Source organism: Platichthys flesus, chromosome 9, assembly GCF_949316205.1.
Source record: "Platichthys flesus chromosome 9, fPlaFle2.1, whole genome shotgun sequence".
Lineage (NCBI taxonomy): Eukaryota > Metazoa > Chordata > Actinopteri > Pleuronectiformes > Pleuronectidae > Platichthys > Platichthys flesus.
In genome coordinates, this window is record NC_084953.1 from 2,462,986 (window position 1) to 2,483,781 (window position 20,796).

Genomic DNA, 20,796 nt, shown 5'->3' on the forward strand with positions numbered 1-20,796 from the left:
GGGCGGTGCAGGAGCCGTGCTGGTGAGAAAGATGGGGAAGGCACCGCCCACCTGGTTTGAGTGGGAAAGTAGAATAAAACAACCAACCCACTGGTGTTTAATGATGCTGCTTTCAAGTACTCCTCGGATGTTTCAGAGTAGAAAGTATAAAATTCATTTTATCTTGAAGGTTTAATATTTATTCTTATTTGTTGTGTGCAATTTGACATTATTTAATTCACAGTATGCATCTGGAGGTTAAACATCAAACTAATCTAAAGTATTAACTAAAAATAAACAAAGAACAAAATGTAAACAGGATAATAAACATAAACATATATAGAACTGCAAATGTTATTTTGGTGATGAAAATTAAAGTTATTTATTTTGGACCCCCATTAATTGTGGAGTACCTCGCCTAGCGCCCCCTGGAGGTTATGTGGCTGTAGTTGTTTGCATTGTGCTACAGGTCAGTGGTGATGGAACTACTGACAGGCTCATCACCTCATGTGACACTTCCGTTTTGTCTCCTCGCTGCATGTTCCTGAAATTGCATGTTGTTGTGACTTTGTGTTGCTCACGTGTCAACTCGATGAAAGTTGTTTATCTTTATAGTCACGTGTGGAGCCCTCTCGGCCACCATACGGAGCAAAACTTTCCTGTTACTCCTAGAACCACGTGGCGGCGCTGTCACTCTGGGACAGGTGTCTCCAGCGGATCCGAAGGGACTGGTAATTGACATTTAGAGACCAGTTTGAGTTTTAAAGGACCGTCGGACGTCTGCAGCCCTGAGACCCCAGCAGGTGAATACCCAGCCTCCCTCCGGCAGCTAGCCGCCGTCCCGCTGCGTCGCCCGGCCACGGTGCGTGTGTCACTCCACGGTACTTCATGGTTGTCCCGTCAACAGGACACGTGCATTGTTTGTCCTAATCTAATCTGTCCCGGATTATTCTCTCGCTGTCCCGGGTTAGCTAGCTAGCAGCAGCGTTGTTAGCATCGTTAGCACCGTGTCTACCACCTGTAGGCTAACTCAGATTCAAGCTAGACCCATCAGACATGCTAGTTAGCCCGTTAGCCGTGTGAGCGCCCTGCTGCCGGGCTGCTAGCGGGCTAGTAGCCGACGAGCTAACTAGCCAGCGCAACAATGGACGACCCCGGCATGAAGAAGCAGAACTGGGACGTGCGGGAGACGGAGCTGTTCCTGGAGACCCTGAAGGAGCTGGACATGAAGAAGTGCCTGGACGGGAGGAAGGTGCGCAACAACAAGCTCTTCAAGGTGGCGCACCGGCGGATGACGGCGGCGGGCTACCACCGCTCCGTGGACCAGCTCAAGTTCCGCTGGAAACTTCTCAAAAGTGCGTACTACAAGTGCAAGAGGGCGCCCAACGCCCCGGCCCCCAACAAGATCCAGGGCTGGTGGCGCTACGAGAAGACGATGGTCGCCATCATGGAGTCAAGACACCCGCTGGTCGGGGCCGGGGTGAACTCTGACCGGATGGACGAGGGCACCGAGGACTCGGACGGAGAAGCCTCGATGCCGCCCTGGCCTCGGCCCTGCCCGGGGAACACCGCTCAGAACCTGGATTTAATTGTAGGGGTGACGCCGTGGATCCCGTGGAGTGTGTCGTTAGCTGTGGTTCCGTGTGTCTCGTGTGTTGTGTAGTTGCATGCGTTGGTTTGTGTTATTTACATGCACCCACACACCCGTGTGTAGTTATTAGCAGCTGCTGCACATCTGTCCTGCAGAGTGTGGCTGTGGGTCTCGGAGGCTGCAGGTTGTGATGCTGTCGAGTCATTTGTTGTCAACATGTCATAATCTAGAAGAGTAGTGTAAAATGATTCATCAACATATTCTTGTCTTGCTCTTCTAGTCTATAAAACATTTTGACATATTTTACATACTGCATTTACAAATTCTCTAAAATTTGGCTGAGGCGACAAAACCCAAATATATATATATATATATCCAATTTGATCTCCTCAGATAAGATGTAGGAAATTCAAAACTCACACCACAGCACAAAGGAGAAGCATGGAAATACGAATAATGACTATAAACAGAATCTAGAACGATTGAAATACTATTTACTGAATAGCAACTTAAGATAAAAGTTGTTTGTTTATATTAAACATCAAGTGCAGCAGTCTTTCTTGGATTGTGGATTAGATATGATGCTTGAAAAATGACAAACGTTCAATCTAGCATCGAATTATTCATTAACAAATCACAGGCGGCTGTAAAGAAAACAGCCCTTAAAGAACTGAAGGTCACATCGAAGTAGATGTGTATTAATTCTCTGGATGGACAAATAGATTAATAAACCCTTTGTCTCTCTAGATTTTCTGTCTGTTATTCTTAGTTTATAGAATCTAATTCTACACAATACACCGAAAGCTACATTCTGAATATCATCTGTTTAATAAGACTTTGTATTAACATGGGTCTCGACTCTGAGCCGATCACATGTGGACACCAGCTCTTATTTTTGGGACGAATAAATGGATCTTAATTTCACTGATTCACACCGGCATCACAATGCGTCTCTACTTTCAATTCTAACCACTTTCCCACTCCATATGCAATCAACCATCTACATCACCACAGAGAGAGAGAAGTCAGGAGAAGCTTCATGAATCTGATCAGACAAACTCCGAACGTGGTGTGATCTGATCTATATCCACGAATCAAATATGGTCCCTGACAAGTGTGAAATACTTGTGATTCATTGTGAAAACTTGGTGGGTTGGAGAACTTGAGATGAGTCGGCGGTTCTTCAAATTTGACCTTAGACACATTTGGATTTTCATTGATAAAATACTGTGGTTGTTGTGATCGGATCTCAAATGCGTCCACAAAGCATCTTGGGTAGGATGCAGTTACACCTGTAACTTAGAGCTGTCTACTTGTGATCGGATCCCTCAGGACGGACCTTACCAGGTCTGAACAAGGCCTATTCATTACATGCAGAAATCCTAATGAGAGCGAGGGAGGAATCTGGTTCACAGCCAGTCTGGGACTGGGTTCTGTGCTGGTTTATTTGCCCGGCAAACTGTCTAACTGGGTTAGGGGTGCAGCTGCATGGCAAACAAAGACAAGACCAGCAACAGGGAAGCTGCTGTAGGAGCAGTTGTGGGAAATCAGTTGAAGCGTTGACCAGGATTTAACATGTAATCTGACTTATTGCCTGAACTGTTTCTTGTGTGCATGTCAACAAAGTGTGTGTTGTGGTCTCTTGCCGTGTTGCCCATACAGGAGTCCTGAAACAGTGTGTTTTTTACTTTTACAGTTTATTTGTTGATGTTGATGACGTGTACTGTGGCGGAGACATTGTATTAAATTTGATTTGCACTGGTTGAAATGTGAAAGACAAACCTCTCTTCTTTTTAGATTCTTGTTTTTAGATTTTTCTCGTCAGTTTCGCCCTTTTTTTCTAGTTTCAGGCAATTTCATTGTTGAACATTATAACATAAAACACTATCATGTTTTTGCTTTTATTTTGAAAGCATATTTTAACTCGGTAATAAGTAAAAGTCCAGCAAAAAAGCCCCTCTATGCATTTAGTAATATAAAAGTGATTCTTGATTTATTTCTTGCTTTTTGCTTAAGTTAAAGAACTTGATCTTAAGTGATCGATTGTCTTAGAACTGCATCTAACAATTATTTTCATAATTAATTAATCTGCTCATTTGTTCCTCAATTAATCCTCACAGCTGAAAAGGAAGAAACATTTGTCTGAAAAATTACCAAAAATGGTTTTAAATTGATTAATTAACTTCTTGTTCCTCTGTATTGTTTATAACAGACTCTAAGAGTGTGTGAGATTGTGTGATTCTCTTGTTCCTGTGGGAAACAGATGTGTTGTAGCTCGTCCTGTGAATGATGTTGAAGTTCCCTGCTCTTATCTGTTCTGTCTTTTTCATCTTTCAGATCAAAATGGACCCCGAGATGGACTCGCAGCTGAAAATCGGTTTTATCGGTGCAGGCAACATGGCGTACGGCATATCAAAGGGCATCCTGTCTGGTGAGCAAAAAATTAAACCTGTCTGTGATTCAGGTAAAGGATTTCATTTTGGTGTATTGACTCTTTTATCCGTTTGTTTCCGTCTACAGGAACTGTTCTTCCTGCAAACATCCAAGTGAGCGCACCGTCCGCCAGGAACCTCGCACGCTTTCAGGTGCGTCTCCTCCGCCGGGCACAGATCATATTCTCATGTCCTCAGGTCGATCTATATGAACACGTAGACTCCATCACTTTCTTATGCCTGTGCTTAAACACCTGGAGGGAATTTCCTCTTCTTGATTGGATCTTTGTGGATAGAGGTCACAGTTCACGGTTCCTGTGACCTCACAGCCGTCCCATCCTTGAGAACATGATATATCAGAAAGGAGCTGTAACATTTTGCCATAACTGAAGAATTCATCTCAATAAAGATAGAATTTTACTCAAATGTCTAATTTGAAGTTCGAACGGTCAAAGTTCATCTTCACGATGACATCGGCTTGTTCTACAAACACTAACTTTCAGACACTTGTTAATTCAACACCATGACTCAGTAGCATCTGCCGGGCTCCATGGCTGCTGCCTGAAAGCTGATCTGTTGTTCTATCTCACCTGTGGGTGTGAATTCATATTAGGTCACGGGGTTGGCAACATTTCTCCCTCTTGCTTCCAGGAGCTGGGGATTTCCGTCACTCACTCCAACCTAGAGGTGGTCAGTGGCTCGGATGTCATCTTCGTGGCCGTCAAACCTCACCTGGTCCCACTCGTTCTCAGTGAGATCTCACAACACGTCACCGACAGACACATAATCGTGTCTGTGGCAGCAGGAGTGACGCTGGCAACGTTGGAGGAGGTGAGAGCCATCGACAGGGTTCTTTAAACACTTCTGTAACGATGAGTAAATCATGTTGACAGTGGCTCTGTCTGATTCTCAGCTCCTTCCAGAGAATTCAGTCGCCGTCCGCCTGATGCCCAACCTGCCATGCATGGTTCAGGAAGGAGCTCTGCTGTTTGCTCGAGGATCTCATGCAAAGGAGGAGGACGGCGTTCTGCTGCGCTCCTTGTTGCATCACTGTGGTTTGGTGGAGGAGGGACCTGAGGCCTGGATCGACATCCACACTGGTCTGAGTGGGAGTGGGGTCGCCTTCGTGAGTGATCTCAGATTGAACAGTTACGATTTATCCTGTTAACACCAGGACTGAACAGTTTCCTCTGTCCAAACATTTAAGCATTTTAATGAGACTTGAGCAGAATAAACACATGGTTCAGATTCATATTTAGTTTTCAACCAAACAGCAGAGCTTCTGGACTTTATAATCTGATGCTTGTGATTCTTCTCTGCAGGTTTATCTGTTCGCTGAAGCTCTGGCAGAAGGAGCTGTGAAGATGGGGATGCCCAGTGCTCTGGCCCACAGCATTGCATCACAGACCGTTCTGGTCAGTCGTGTTTTTTTTTTTGCTCATCAGCAATATCATCAGTTTTAGTTAAAGTTAAAATAATCTATGCTCTTTAACATCTAAGTATGGAGGCATAATGTGTGAGGCTTTAATTTCATAATTCGATTTTAAGTTGTTTATTCCCCAAAAATATTGAACCTAAAGTTAAGCCAACATACGCTTTACATAGAGTGATTCATAGAGATCATTTTTTTCCAGCTGCTTCATCTTTAATCCAGAGATTTAAAATGCATCCTGGGAACAATACAAAAAGATGTGAAGCATGACAAATCTGTGAAAGCTTGTAGCCCTGTTCCAACCTTATATTAACATCTGTCTCATGTGATCCAATCACAAGTGGACAGCGTGAAGTACATCAGATCCCATTGATACCTTCAGCCCTCCTCATGGATCTGATTTTGCCGCTGTGTGTGTCGCAGGGTGCCGGGAGGTTGCTACGCGACACCGGGAAGCATCCAGCTCAGCTGCGCTCTGAGGTCTGCACCCCAGGGGGGACAACCATTTACGGACTCCACACGCTGGAGCAAGGCGGCTTGAGGGCAACGACCATGAGCGCCGTGGAGTCGGCCACTGAGAGAGCCAGGGAGCTGGGCAGGAAGTCGGCGGCAGGAAGCAGGAAATGACGTTTGCCTTTTTAAATACCTGCTCATCAGACTTAAAGGAAACCAGGATGACTCGTCGTGGAACATGGAGACAAAACTGGACGGGACCTTTTTATTTCTATCTCCCTTATTTCCCCCGAAACAAGTGCATTTCAATCTTCTCCTCTATACCTTGCTTCTCTCACTGGAAGGACTGGAAGGTGAATATTGGCTCGACCTCAATACCGACACTGACAAGTAAATTATATTAACGTGACCCTGAGATCTACACTTTCTGAGAGAATCATTACTTTTTACATGCACACCAATAATCAATGTTGTGGATTCAGTCAGGGACCCAAATTAGACTTTGCTCATAGTGGTGGATTCTTTCACCACAATAAGGTGCAGTGTTGTGGCTTGTTAGGGTCGTGTTCAAAACACTGACTTGTCTAAAACTGTGAAGCATTTATCAGTCCAAAATCTAGTTGTGTAAAATACACATATCCAGAATTGCCTTACTGGCCATGATTGAGTTATGTGCATGTAATGTAATGTGTAGCATAGAAAGGTTCATGAACGTATATTTAATATTGAAATGTGTTATTTAATAATAGGCCACATTCAGCACTTGTTGTGCGACACAATTTGTAGGAAAATATTAATGGACAATGCCAAGTGTTTGGAGTTGAATTCATAAAGTGTCATGTGAACAGGATGACTTTGTGCGTTGCCTTTTTATTTCTATTTAATTTAATTTATTTAAGGAGCTGCGTCTTTGCAGCAGGTTGTTTAAAAACACAGATTGTGTTTCCTCAGAACGGTGAAATCCTCAGGAACATTCACTTTACAGAACTCGAGGGAGGTTGTTCTTATTGTGGCTTCGAGGTTGTTGTTGCTTTGCAGCTCAGTGACTTTTTGTGTCCTAGTTTTTCAGACTCATCAGTTATTTCCTCATTAAACCACTCAACAAATACCTTCAGTTCTTCTTTACTTTCATGTCTTGGAATCTTTGGCTAAATGCATGAAGTTCTTTAAACTCACCAGCATATTCACATGTTATTAATTATTATTCATTCATGTCACTACATTAACAAACATGTTGAAGATATAAAGGGAACAAGTTATAAGTATGAAGTATCATAAACACTGGTTCTCTGTGTGTGTTGACCCTGTGATTCACTGCCTCTCACCTCAGTGGTACAGAATGGATTAATTTATATATAATTCATAGCCTTTGTAAATAACATTTTATCTCAATACATGAACTGAAAATGTTGATCCCTCTCTAAATATATATCTATATATATTTAGAGAGGGATCAACATTTTCTCCCTCTATATATTTAGAGGGGGGTCAACCTCTGCTCTCTTCCTCCTCTTCTTCTTTCTCCTATCAAAGATCAGTCACTTCTTCCTCCTCCTCTCACAGATCAGTTACATCTGCTCTCTTCATCTTCTTCCTCCTCTTCCTCCTCCTCTCACAGATCGCTAACCTCTGCTCTCGTCCTCCTCCTCTTCCTCCTCTCACAGATCAGTCACATCTTCCTCCTCCATCCTCTTCCTCTCAGATCAATCTCCTCCTCTTCTTCCCCCGACTACCCCAGATCATTCACCTCTTCTTCCTCCATCCTCTTCCTCTCACAGATCAATCTCCTCCTCTTCTTCCTCCTCCTATCCCAGATCATTCACCTCTTCCCCCTCCTCCTCCTCTCACAGATCCCTAACCTCTGCTCTCTCCCTCTGCCTCCTCCTCACTCCGCTGTAGAGACGCGTGTCATCCACTGGCCTGGTTCCTCTCGGACTCGAACCCTCAACAGTAAGTAACGCAGCCTGACAGTCTGTGGTCCAGCGTGTGTGTCACCGCAGGGACTCGAACAGGTTGTGGTGACACGATATCATATATTGTGTGTTTAACGTTGCGCAGGGACTCGGCTCGTGTTAGCCGAGGCTAGCAGGCGGCTACCTGAACTGGACAGGCTAGCTAGTGCTAATGCTAACGCTAGCCGGCTCTGACGTTTCAATGGTTTAAAATGAAAACCAATGCTTTGAGGTCACGTGTTCAGACAGATGCATTTATTAAATAGTTATTATATATTAATATGAATATGAACATGATAACTGTCACGTTAACCTTCCGGTGACAGCTGCATCACAGCTAATTGAACATGCTGACAGAGCTAATGCTGCTGTTAGCCCACAAGACGACGTGTTAGAGAGTCGAACAGGACGTGAGTCAGTAACACGTCTTTACACGTGTGTGTGGGTTATCTGTGGCGTCTGTGAACTGGAGCTGACCTATGGGAACCAGTTTAAACCTCCATGTTCTGTGAAGTCACTGGTTCCATCTCCTCTCAGGCTCCAGGGGACTCGAACCTGTGGTGTTAACTCCTGATATGATGTTCAGCTGGAAAATGCATGAATGTATTTAGTATTTTGTCACATTTCTGCAATAACTCTATAAATTACTCATCAAACACAACCTGTGCATTGAAAACCAGCAGAACATAGATGGATAAATAGATTGAGGACATGAAGCAATTCAATGATTGAACTATTATAATTAGTCCTTGAAGATATTGAAATAATGTGTCCAGACAATATCTTTAACCTTAAACATGATTTTCTTTGTGCTTTTTGTAAAATACATGGATTTATTGATATTTCATCACCTTTCTCTCAGTCCCTCCCTGCTGTATATAATCATAATTACAGATATTATCATATATTATGCATTAACACGTCCCTTATCTAGATGAGCAGTAGAATATAGATGGATCTATGGACAGACTCTTAAACCAGCTGATAATTAACCTGGATATTTGGGTTTGACTCATGAATTTGACATAAAATCCAGAGATCTGAATCAATGCACCTGTGTTTTTTCTTCTCGAGACTATCTGCACGTTTTGTAAAGTAATTTATTAATTTTTCTTTGACATATTGAAGAGTTACCGTCAAGACTAGACAGAACTGTCTTATTGCACGTGGGGACATGTTCGTACTTAACCACGATCACACACTGCGGCTTATTCTGAGTTGATCCCACAAACACAGTCGTGCTGCAGAAATATGAGTGCACCAACTGTGTGGCTAAAAATAGGACCCAGCAAATCAAATACACAATCAGCACAGAAGTAATGACAACTAAAAACTGAGTCGTCAATAAGAGCAGCTGCTGCAAACTCGCCCAGTCAGGGAGTTGTTCGGAAGATAAATCTATACTCGATTTGATCTTGTTTAATATTCAAGTCTTAAATTTCTTCACATTCATCATCATCCAAAACTAAAGGCTTTATGTTCTTGTCGACTTCTTCCTTGTGACAAATCTTTAACACTCAACCTCTTTCCTCTCATCTTGCATTCAGAATTTGACGAGTGAGTATTTCTTCAAACGTGTTCTTGTACCTTTCACTGTGTTGACTCGCCTGTTTCGTGAGGTGGTGATTGTTGAATTTCTTTCTCAATGGCTTGCGGTTAACTGGATGAAAAGAACGTGTTGAGCATTTGACTCTGATACTAGTTTGAGCTCAGCCGCTTAACCAAGCAAGGTGAGTCAAGAGCTTGAATGTGGTTTTAAGCATTAAGTAAAAATAACTGTTGAAAATCATTTCATCTGTGTGTTTGTGTTGGATTTCCTGTATTTGCAACAGGATTACGTCGCGTCATGCAAACCCCAGCTTGCTCTTTATGGGATTTGTTTAACGAGAACCTCAGAACCTCCTGAATCAGCTGATTTGCATGTAGGAGCATGTCGGTGCTTATCCATCATCAGCTTGTGCTTTTAATTCATTTTATCTAGGCACCTTCTCATGTCATTTGTGTCCAGATTTGTCAAATCTTGTGAGTGATTTCATATTAAAGGTTTGAAATAGTTCTGGATTGAACATGTTCCAGAGGTTCCTGTACCTGCTTGTACCTTTGGGTCTGTTGCTCATTTGAGTTCATCCGCATGGGTTCTTTTCTATTTGCTGCATGTGTTTTGCTTTGTATTATACATGCATCTCTTTGACCATCTAAATTCAGTGTCTGACCCTGATTGAAATAGATCAGTCCCTTTTTTGTGTTTCTAATCCTTCCTGCGTCTCTCTAACTAATCCAAAAGCTTCTTCCTGTTATTCTCTTTTTTGTTTTTTCCTGCAACGGATCAAAGAAGATGTCTAAGAAGACGCTCCAGTGTTCGGCAGCAGATCAGTCGGAACACGATCAGCCTCCAAACCACTGTCAAGTGGACCGGCCCTCAAACGCAGCTCCGGGCTGTAGGAACAAGACTGAATCAGGTCAGAGGAACGAGGAGACGGCCTCCTCGTCCCCGGAGAGCGGCAGCACGAACGGAGATGGGAAGCGCAGTGGCAAGAGCCGCCGCCGCAAGAAACGCTCCTCAAATCCTGAGGGCAGCGCTGAAGAGAAGGCCAACAGCGAGACCAAGAGTCTGGAGAAGCCACAGAAGAAGGCCGTGCAGCCGTCTGAGCCCCGGGCCACTCTGATCGGCCTGCAGTCCGAGTGTGGCAACGTGTGGTTTGAACGCAGCCTCTACGAGCGGGCCGAGAGCCTCTACCAGTGCTGGTTGGCTGGTTCCTCCAATGGGACCACCCAGTCGAACCAGTCACCTCCGGCTCCCAGCAAACACCCAAACTCTCCATCAACCGCGGCTCCATCTGTCTCTGGAGCGGTTTGCCCCCACGGCGACCAGGAGGCCTGTCACCAGACGACCTTTGACCCGGCAGAGCACCGCTTCGCCCAAGAATCTGCGCAGCCGTCTGCTCCAAACTCTCTGGACCTCCCGTCCCCTCCCGACCGCTCCACCGCACCCAGAACACCTGACGAAGGATATCAATCTCTGACGCCAACCCCTGCGACCCCTGTGACCCCTGTGACCCCTGCGACCCCTGCGACCCCTGCGACCCCTGTCCTCCAGCAGGCAGCCATCACGCCAACCAGTCGACAGTCGATCAACGGCCTGCCTCGCTTCCCGGTGGAGCTGCTTGGAGAGGTGTGGCTGGAGAAACCTCTGTACGACCGCGCTGAAGCCGCCTTCTACCAGAATCTATACGGCAACAATTCCTCCAAGCGCTCCAGCTGCGCCTCCTCGTCCAGGAACAGCGAGCACCCTCAAAGCCTTGTGGAAGAGGAAGAGGAGGAGGAAGGGCTGGCGGAGGAGGTGGAGGATGAGGAGGAGGTAGTGGAGGAGAAACGTGTGGTCCAGCCGGGTAAAGCAGAAATCTTCCATGCCCTGCACCCGATCCAAGAAGAGGAGGAGCCAGCCGAGGTCCCGGAGAAGGAAGAGGCGTCGGGGGTGGGAGGAGTCTGCCACTTCCTCCACCCAGACAGCGAGCGGGTGTGGCTGGACAAGTGGCGGTATGACGCTGCAGAGAGCCGCTTCCATGGCTCCAGTGGAGATAAAGCCGTGGTGGTGGAGACGAAGGGTCGGAGGCCAGAAGCCGACGCCTCACCAGCCGCCTCCACGGCTCCACTGGGGGACAAGTATGAGCAAACTGGGAGACGGAGCCGCTCCAGACGTTCCAGTTCATCCTTCTTTGATTTGTCTCTTTACGCCATCGTGTGTTTCCCCTTTTTAATTCTTTTTGGAATGTGTGAGTTTTATTTCTCCTTGTCTGTTTTATATTTTGTTTTTTTCATTCGTCTCGGTTCATTCATTCTTTATTTCCAGTATGATTTTTAATTTTCTCAAATGACTGTTTGTATGAAATCATTGTTTCCTTTTTGTCAAGGTTTGATTTTTCAAGTTGTGTTGGAATGGTCTGTTTGTGGAGTGGGGATAAAAGACTATATGGAATAAGAATTTTACAGATGGGGGAAGAAAATACGATTTACAGCTAATAATTGTGAATAAAGTTGAAAACACTTGAAGCATAATTTCACTGAAATATTAGTAGTAATGTATATTCTTCTTTTCTTTTTCCCTGACTTCCTGTGTCCTGTTCAAACTTCCCTCTTTTCTCCTTCCTCACTCTTTCTATAGCACCATGAACTTTCTGGCCCAGGAGAAGATCTGGTTTGACAAACCTCGCTACGACGAGGCAGAGAGACGCTTCTATGAAAACATGAACGGCTCCTCACCACCAGCGCAGGTAGACACTATGTTTTTAGATGTAAACACGGAAAGTTAAATTCGTGGATGAATCGACCATTGACTTGTTTCTTTGCTTCTAGGACGCTGGAGCGACCAGCATTCTGCAGGACATCGCACGCGCTCGGGAAAACATCCAGAAGTCTCTCGCTGGAGTAAGTTTCTGATGTTCATAACTTTCCTCTTAGCTCAAAGACAAAAGGTCTTGTGACTTTATTCTGTCGTGACAAAGTTGTGTTGCTTTATTTGCCTAAGTTTTGATTCACGCTTTCACGTTTTGTTATTTCATTGGTGGGTCTTTACAGTGTGTGTTAGTGATACGTGTCATTTTGACTTTTCCTTAGTTCTCCTCTTTTTTTTACCACGTTGACCTTTCAAACTTAGATAAGAGGCTGATAAGAGAAGTTGTGTAGTTGGTGTGTTAACCCATTGATGTCCATATAATAATCCTACATCTCTTCATGTTGTCGTCTTCACTCCTGAGCATCGTTCCTTCATCATGTACTTTATCCAGTTTGCTCCTCTTCCCTGGTGTATTACTTTTTCATATCTGAACCCCCCCCCAGCTGAAGACAACACTGTGTCAGAGAGAGTCAGCTCAACCTTCCACGAGCCAACACCCACAGTTTGTAAGTGCCAGCAGACCTGGTGTGGAAGCTTCTCCGCTGCCAAACCCTGTGTCCCTGCTCCACCTTGAGTTCACTAGAGTTCACCTTTAGAAGACGTGTCTGTGTGGAGTGCTGTAGACGCAGACTAATGACGCTCAATAAGGATGGACGACGCCCCTTTGCTTCCCGCCCCTGCATCTTGCTCTGGTGGCGTCAGTCTGTGGGGATGTGAACCAATCACAAGTCAGTGTGAGCTGTCAATCATGACGTTTCCCCCCATTTATAAAGCATCAAATAACTAATCAAAATCATACTTTCCAGAATACTTCAAATCTAAACTTGCAGCAGTCTGATAATAACCTGTCCCGCCTGCTAACATGGAGGAGATGGGGTTTATGACCTGTACTGCAGCCCGCCACCAGGGGAGCTGTTCTGGCTTCACATTGTGAGGCTGTCAAGTCGTCCATCTTTGATTTACAGTTGCTGATACAGACGAAGTAGCTGCTTCATCACCCTTGTGTTTCTATCAGAGTCCAGCTCCTGTCTGTGCTGCGGCTGTCTGTAGATGGACTCTGGCTGTGTGCTGTGTGTTTACCTTTTAGGTTTAACAACCCTGGGTTTGACAGAGCTACTAAATCCGTCATTAGGTGTTTGTCTCTTTATTCATCTTGTTGTCTTTGTGATCTTCTCGTGCAGAGCACCACCAGCACCACCAGCACCACCACCAGCACCACCAGCAGCAGCAGCAGCGGAGCAGCAGCTGATCAAGGAGAAGTCATCTCTCGGATCAACAGCCTGGAGCTGGAGAACCAGAGCCTACACAAAGGTGGGGGTGTTGTGTTGTATTTTCTTTATATCCAGTTATTTATATAAAAGTTCGTGATGAAACTTTAAAATATCAAGGCTCAATTTCATTTGGACATCTTAGGAATCGTTACCAAAGTTTCTTTTTAATATATCGGCCTCGACCCCAAACCTCCTTAGAGGTCGGGCTCTATATAAAGCTCATGACTCTGGTTCCACTCGCTCTCTTCAGTGGTCGACAACTTGCGGGCGGCGCTTTCCAAACTGGAATGTCGAGTTGCAGTTCTGGAGAAATCTCCTGTGACGGCGGCTCCTGCTCCGTCAGTCCCCTACACAAACGTGAGTTTCTCCATCAGGTTCAACGTCTTCAGTCATCACTTCCATTACTTCAGCTGCAGGAAAGTGACTGAGGTGTTCTGAGTAACCGAGGTTTCTCCCTCCAGGGCACTTCTGTCCAGCAGAAGACCAGCGCCCCAGTGGAAGAAGAAGAGGAGGAAGAGGAGGAGGAGGAGGAGGACGATGATGATGACGACATCGACCTGTTCGGCAGTGATGACGATGAAGAGGCAGAGAAGCTGAAACAACAGAGATTGAAAGAGTACGCGGAGAAGAAGTCCAAGAAGCCCACCCTCATCGCCAAGTCCTGCATCTTATTGGATGTCAAACCTGTAAGACTCTGATTTACTCAAAATGAAGTGTTGACATCTCCCACGCTTCTCACACTCACTGTCCTCCTCCTGTGTCTCCCAGTGGGACGATGAGACGGACATGGGGAAGCTGGAGGAGTGTGTGCGCTCGGTCCAGGCCGACGGTTTGTTATGGGGCACGTCCAAGCTGGTTCCTGTGGGCTACGGCATCAAGAAGCTGCAGATCACGTGTGTGGTGGAGGACGACAAGGTGGGGACGGACTTGTTGGAGGAGGAGATCACCAAGTTTGAAGACTATGTAAGTAGTTGTTTTTTAAAGAGTTTCTACAGAAGTCACTCTGGATTTTTACAAACAAACTCTAATGTCTGTGTATCTGTGTGTCATCTATTGGTTTGTGATGAGGAACAACAAGGGTGGCTGTATAACCGGTTCCTCTATATTTCTAATCATACGTCAGCAGCTAAATTGAGAATCTACGTCAGCACCACATTACTGACGTTCACAACTTTCTGCTTGAGTTCATCGTCTGAAAGGAGATCATTTAAAAGAAGGATGTGAGGACAGACTTCTCTTTAAGAACTGAGGAGATAATAGACGTGTAATAAAACATGTAGTGAAGACGAGGCTGAAAAAACAAACTCAGAGCTTCTTCGTCAACTTGCTTTTTTATTGTTATGGTTGAAATTAGGACACTTGGGTTTCACAGTCAAGTTAAAACAAAAACTGAACGTTATAACCTTCAGGAAGATCCTATTTATCAGTATTAGATAACCTGAAGTCAGGTGTACCTCTTAAACTGGCACAGTCGGTACATTGCTGCATAAATGAGATGTAAACAGAAGTTTATACATTTTAAATCCTGTTTCCACGACAGGTTCACTCGAGTTTCACCAGTTCCCTGTTTGTTCTATTTCAGATCCAGAGCGTCGACGTCGCTGCTTTCAACAAGATCTAATCCCACTCTGTCTTTTTGTTTTCGTCTTTTGTCACGCCTGGTTCCTCTGCTTTGTGTCAACGGTTAATAATAAGAATTAAAATACAACTCGAGCACTGAAGCGACTCTTTTGTCTCGTGTTTTTTTAATCACAGGTTACCTTTCAGACCTGTTTACCGCAGCAATGAACACAGCTCACTTTGCCTGTTGGAGGATAACAAGCAGCTCTTTGTTCTCGTGTGTTTCCATTACAATACAATGAAGGTACAAATAGCCTAACGCTTTAACCCCTTGTAGAGGAATGTCGTGAATTTGCGTCAAACCCCATTCCGGTCTTAATGCCGCCGAGGTGACGATTGTGGCCGATGGTGCAAATACTACACATACCAAGGAAGGTATTGGAAGCACTCTGCCGCCATCTAGTGGTCGAAGTGGAAATTCATACTAGCACCTTGGGACTGTGCAGCAAAGTTATTTTGAGGTATTAAGCTGTATTTGAAATACTGTGATGATGGAACAGCAATGATTGTACAGAAACATATGTTGTTATTCAATTTCAATCAAAAGCAGCATCAATATAATAATAGAGATACCAGAGACTGGAAAATTTGTTAAATTAAGGTTATGCCCCATTATGCCTAATGTCGCTAATTTGCCTCATAGCTACTTAATTTAGCATCTGCATGACATCCAGATACATTTTTTATATAATTGGAAATTAAGTCAGGCAATAAGGGGTTAAAATGTTTTTCTGCAGACAGACAACTCCACCTCTTTCTACTAAGGCACGAATCCTGATGTTCAAACTGTTAAACACTGAACTGAGGTCTGTGGGTTGTTGCGTTCATCAAAAAAGTGACATGACATATAAAAATACATTCTGTCTCTTACAATGCAGTTTGATGACGTGGCTGGACAGCACACGAGGTCATGTTTTTCTTTTAACATATGAAGACTGTAGAAGGAAAATGTCCAGAACACTCATCCTGAGATATTAATATTCTTCCAGTTTGTCGTCTGTTGGAAACAATCACAATCGTGCACTGATTATTTTGAGTCTTAAACATTATACACAGAGTATACAGTAAAGTAACGGCATCGATGGTGGATTCAGACTCACCGACTAATATGTGATGAATTAAACAAAATAAAATAAAGTTGAAAAGAGTAAAAGGCTTGTTTATATTTTGAACTACAATAAACAGTGAGGCTAATAAGTTAAATGTAGTGTGAAGAAGCATTAATATCGATATGAGTATATATGTTAGATTTCTAATACGATTACAATTATTAAAAAATGCCACATTGTCGCTTAAGGACAAATGTTAGTTTGGCATTTTGCTGATCGTAAAATAATATTGACCTTTAATTCATTATCATCTGAGGTATCACGTCCAGACCTGAGTGAATTTTACTGAATGACATTCAAACCACAGACTCACACAGCATCTGTCTGTGCTGCGTCAGTCCACCGTGCAGAGGGTGACGGTGGAGTCGGATCCCAGCCACGCTGCAGCGTAGAGGGGCAGCTCGAAGCAGGACGCCGCCCTGTGCAGGAGGACGACTCCTCCGGGCGTCACCATGTAGAAGAAGATCAGTCCGGCGTCGTGGTCCAGAAACACCCCGACCCGGCGGGTCAGCGAGCTGGAGGCCGGCAGCGCCACCGCCTTCTTCTCTCTGCCATGGCAGACGCTGAAGGAGGAGGCGCTGCAGCAGAGACCCCATGACCGGGAGTTGCGTCCCAGTCGGCACTTGTCAGATGATCCCTGACGACAGTCAACGATTAAATCTGACACACAACGAACAGCTCCAACAACACAACGCAACTGTTTCACCTTAAAGCAGCAGATGGATTCAAAAGAGTTTGATGTGTGAACAAGAGAAAGTTTCCTCCTCCTCTCCCTGAGCGGCTGTTCTCTGTAACTGTGGTGAGGGGGTTCCATAACCTGTGAGAAGAACTGACTGAGGGTCACAGCCTCAACTGTCACGATCAGCTCCAGTTGAAGAGTGAAGCTGAACTGAGATCAGTTAAAAAGACTCTGAAGTTAATTAAAACTGTTCAAATATGACGGATTCTGAATATTTGGTGGATTTGTTCCAGCAGCAGCTCTTCTGGTTTAGGAAGCAGAGGATCATGGGTAATATTTCAGTTCAGTGAGTGGAACTAAACAGTCAGAAACAATCACTGACTGCAGGGGGCGCTGTTGCCCAGTTAAAAAAAAGCATGTTGCGTTCAAAAACACATTTTGATAAAAAGTACCTTTCTTTGAATGTTCTCGTGCGTGAGCCCCAGCACCACCTCGCTCCCCTCCCACTCCGCCTCCCAGTAGCTGCGGCCCTGCAGCCCCTCGCGGCACAGCACCTGGCACCAGGTGTCGAAGCGATCCGGGTGGTCGGGGTACGACTGGAGCTCTCCGGCTCGACTGACCACACGGTTCCCCCCCTTCAGGGAGAGCTGCCTGTGAGCCGTGAACAGGTCCAGAGAGAGAGGACAGAAGTCTGACAGGAACAGGAACAGAAACTGATCAGTGATTCAACCTCATTTGTTTTTCATACATCAATATAATAAAATACTCAATGAAAGGAGGAGATAAAACCAGAGGTGAAAAGTATTTAAGGCAGAACTACCTACTAAACCCAAACAGATAGATACAGAGAGTAAACACACTTTGATTAAAGGTCTGGTGGAGGAGACTCACACTGAAGCAGTTCACTCCTGCTGTTCAGAGCGAGGGCGACTGGACCAGCTGCAGGAGGAAAAGAAGGAGAAATCTTATGAAACCAGTCAAACCACAGACACGTTTCCAGTAGGTTTTAAACCGAACATGAATCAAAGCAGTTACAACAGACTGATGATCTACAGACGTGTGTTTCTCCTGTGAACGTTTACAGCAGCACGTTTAAAATCATTTTACCTGATGTAATAACTTGTTTCAAAGATTCACTCACCTTCGTCGACCTGCTTCATCTGCAGGAGGTTTACAGATTTCACTGTGAAAACACGACAGCAGAACTTTACTCCGAGCAGCTGGATGCTCTCGTCTCTCATGATAATTTAATGTTTCAAATCAAGTGGGATGTTCAGATGAATATTAACGGACCTGCAGAGAGGATACTTGGGAGTTCACTGAGATACAGACTCTGCAGCTGCTCCTTCATTTCTGAGATGGCTCGTCTCACAGGCCCGAAGGAAAGTGGACAGATGGTCAGAGAGCAGTTCGCTCCCGGAAAAACATCTGGACTGAGGTCCGACCGACACATCACCTGCAGGAGACACGGCAGCAGCAGTCAGACCTGAACTCAAACACCAGACAGAGATAACAACCAGCTCAGAGGTGTGTTTCCACCATCACCTGCGTGATCTGGTGTAGGTCCTGAGTGTGCGACACCCGCTCCAGCTCAGCGTCTCTCCTCCTCAGCTCGGAGAGCTGCTGCTCCAGATGCTGCACCTGGTTCTCCGCCCGAGCCACCTCAGCCTTCTCCTGAGCTCGGATCAGCTCCTTCACCTCGACGCGGCGGCGCTCCACGAACTCCAGCAGCTCGGAGAAGATCCGGCTGCTGTCCTTCACCGCGTCTTTGGCCTGACGCTGAGGAAACGAACACTGACACTAAGTCGATGCAATGGCAGCTGAAGGTCGAATAGGTCAAAGCTACTGAGACTTTTGACCTTGTTTTATTTTGAAAACTCTGGAAAAAGGAAACTAAAGAGGACAGTGAAGTCCCAGGCAGCAGAAAGTTAAACATTCCTGTGTTTTTTTAAATCCACCGTAACATAAGACGTCTTTTTTTACTCACAGACAACGAACGCAGACTCTGCTTCAGCTGCTGAATCTCCTTCTCCCCGTCCTGGATCTGCTGAGCTAGAAGTTTCCGTGTGTTTCCCACAAGCCTCTGGAAGAGAAACCAGACGTGACAGGAAACCATGAAGAGACGTCATTTCATAATGATGATTGGTTCCTTTAAACAAGCTGCGAAGCTTGTGTGTCTATTCTTATTGGCTGCAAAAGACTATATGACATAATTTTCTGAATTCAAAGTGTCATTTTTTTATTTTTTGATAATCTATATGATCTTGAGGTTGAGGGGATATTTAGGGAGAGCGTGGCCTAGGGGATAGAACGGGTGCTCTGCAACAAGAAGGTTGCCGGTATGAATCCCACTCTTTCCCATCTGCATGCCTAAGTCTCCTTGGCAAGATACTGAACCCCTAAATGGCCCCTCATAAAATGTTGAGTGTACTAAAACTGTAAGTAACAGTAACTGTAACAATACCTGGAAAATTACATTTTTTACGTTTTAAAAAATCAGCTACCGATCCTTTTGAATTAATATCTGACACACACAATAACTACTTTGTTAGAGGAGTAAACAACAGCTCAGAATCAGCTGTGAGCTGCTCACCTCTCCTTTAGTCCTCTCAGGACGGGCGGAGGACACATCGAAGGTGGGGTGCTCCAGGCTCTCGTACAGAGGAGGAGCCGAGGGGACCGGGCTCAGCCGGACGGAGCCGAGTCTCTGCAGCATCTCCACCAGCAGCGTGTTCCTGCCCAGTTTGGGTCTGGGACTGAAGGAGGCCCTGCACTGGGGACAGCAGTACACGGACTGGCGGTCCCAGTGGCTCGTCAGGCAGCCCATGCAGTAGCTGTGTCCACACGGGACGGTGACCGGGTCCGAGAGCTGCTCCAGACAGATGGAGCAGGTGAAGCTGTCGGGGTTCATGCTGAGAGGAGCCTGGGACATGGGAGCTGGAGGACACAGGACAAACAGGACAAAAAGGACAAACGGGACAAACAGAGGGAGGATGGACACACGCCACCTACTGGGGATGCACAGAAACAAACACACATTTACTTATTTTATAATATCAACTGAACAAAGTTAGTGATAAAGTTGTTTGTGCAGATTCAAGATCTTCTGCATGAAATCCTCTTCACAGTGTTTACATTGTTTTCCTGAAACTTCTTATTTGACCATTTTATCCACTTTGCTGCTTTAACACAGGAAACGTCCCAGTAGTTCAACTGATGGAAGATTATCAAATCTACTATTATCTTCATTTCATAACTCATCTTCTTATTGATAATAACTGAACAGGAAGATGATGTCATGTCAATTATGGGATGAATCACAAAATAAAGGTCTTCGCAGAAGTTAGAGGCCAAAACAACACGAGACTAAAGAGAAGTGAAGAGAGAAGTTAACTGACCTGAAGTTTATCTGCAGAGTCCGTCCTCGGGTTCGATATCATAATTGTTTTATTTATAACGTATATTAATGTAGTTTGTGAGCGAATGTCAGAGATTGTCTGCAAAACATAAACAGGAGGAAACCGGAAACAGGAAGTAGGAGCCGGAGAGGGAAAAGTGAAAAACAGCTGTTTGAGTTTCACTGCTCCCTGCTGGTGAAAATACAGAATCACAGAGTTGTATTTATCTTTTATTATAAATATATATAAAAGAAATTAACTGAAACATAAAGTTAATGAGTTCAAATTAAAATTAGATTAAAAGTCTGAATTCAAAGTATAGAAAAAGTATATTCTGTAATTTAAACATAGTTCAATTCTACATTAATTCCTTTATTTCTTACATTAATTTATTATATTCTTGATGAATTCAGTTACTTCTACATTAATAAACTTTGTTTTTTCATTTTTTAATTTAAGTTATTATTAATGTTATCATTTCTACAAA

The 20,796-nt window shown here is 44.7% G+C and overlaps 3 protein-coding genes across 9 annotated transcripts; 2 read left to right on the plus strand and 1 right to left on the minus strand.

Moving 5' to 3' along the window:
- Nucleotides 1-623: 623 nt before the first annotated feature.
- Nucleotides 624-6,737, plus strand: pycr3 (pyrroline-5-carboxylate reductase 3). 3 transcript variants are annotated; one of them, XM_062395099.1, is made up of 7 exons: nt 624-841; nt 3,908-4,001; nt 4,091-4,155; nt 4,654-4,833; nt 4,916-5,128; nt 5,325-5,417; nt 5,858-6,737. In XM_062395099.1, exons 2-7 carry the CDS (start codon nt 3,914-3,916, stop codon nt 6,059-6,061), a joined length of 843 nt encoding a protein of 280 aa, XP_062251083.1. In that variant the 5' UTR covers nt 624-841; nt 3,908-3,913; the 3' UTR covers nt 6,062-6,737. The 3 variants fall into 3 exon arrangements, with proteins under 3 accessions (XP_062251083.1, XP_062251084.1, XP_062251082.1); XM_062395100.1 differs by having other exon boundaries at nt 625-782; XM_062395098.1 differs by lacking the exon at nt 624-841 and adding an exon at nt 856-1,570.
- Nucleotides 6,738-7,690: 953 nt separating this feature from the next.
- eef1db (eukaryotic translation elongation factor 1 delta b (guanine nucleotide exchange protein)) lies at nt 7,691-15,224 on the plus strand. Of its 4 annotated transcripts, none has more exons than XM_062395335.1 (9): nt 7,691-7,837; nt 12,002-12,110; nt 12,193-12,264; nt 12,676-12,738; nt 13,414-13,543; nt 13,754-13,860; nt 13,965-14,189; nt 14,272-14,466; nt 15,086-15,224. In XM_062395335.1, exons 2-9 carry the CDS (start codon nt 12,006-12,008, stop codon nt 15,122-15,124), a joined length of 936 nt encoding a protein of 311 aa, XP_062251319.1. In that variant the 5' UTR covers nt 7,691-7,837; nt 12,002-12,005; the 3' UTR covers nt 15,125-15,224. The 4 variants fall into 4 exon arrangements, with proteins under 4 accessions (XP_062251319.1, XP_062251320.1, XP_062251317.1 ...); XM_062395336.1 differs by lacking the exon at nt 7,691-7,837 and adding an exon at nt 9,551-9,569; XM_062395333.1 differs by lacking the exon at nt 7,691-7,837 and adding an exon at nt 10,175-11,502.
- On the minus strand, nt 14,816-20,443 carry LOC133960597 (tripartite motif-containing protein 16-like protein). 2 transcript variants are annotated; one of them, XM_062395338.1, is made up of 9 exons: nt 20,310-20,443; nt 19,505-19,919; nt 18,899-18,994; nt 18,457-18,690; nt 18,205-18,367; nt 18,053-18,094; nt 17,803-17,850; nt 17,364-17,602; nt 14,816-16,869 (listed from the first exon to the last, which is right to left on the minus strand). In XM_062395338.1, exons 2-9 carry the CDS (start codon nt 19,841-19,843, stop codon nt 16,567-16,569), a joined length of 1,464 nt encoding a protein of 487 aa, XP_062251322.1. In that variant the 5' UTR covers nt 19,844-19,919; nt 20,310-20,443; the 3' UTR covers nt 14,816-16,566. The 2 variants fall into 2 exon arrangements, with proteins under 2 accessions (XP_062251322.1, XP_062251321.1); XM_062395337.1 differs by having other exon boundaries at nt 19,505-19,922.
- Nucleotides 20,444-20,796: the final 353 nt, after the last annotated feature.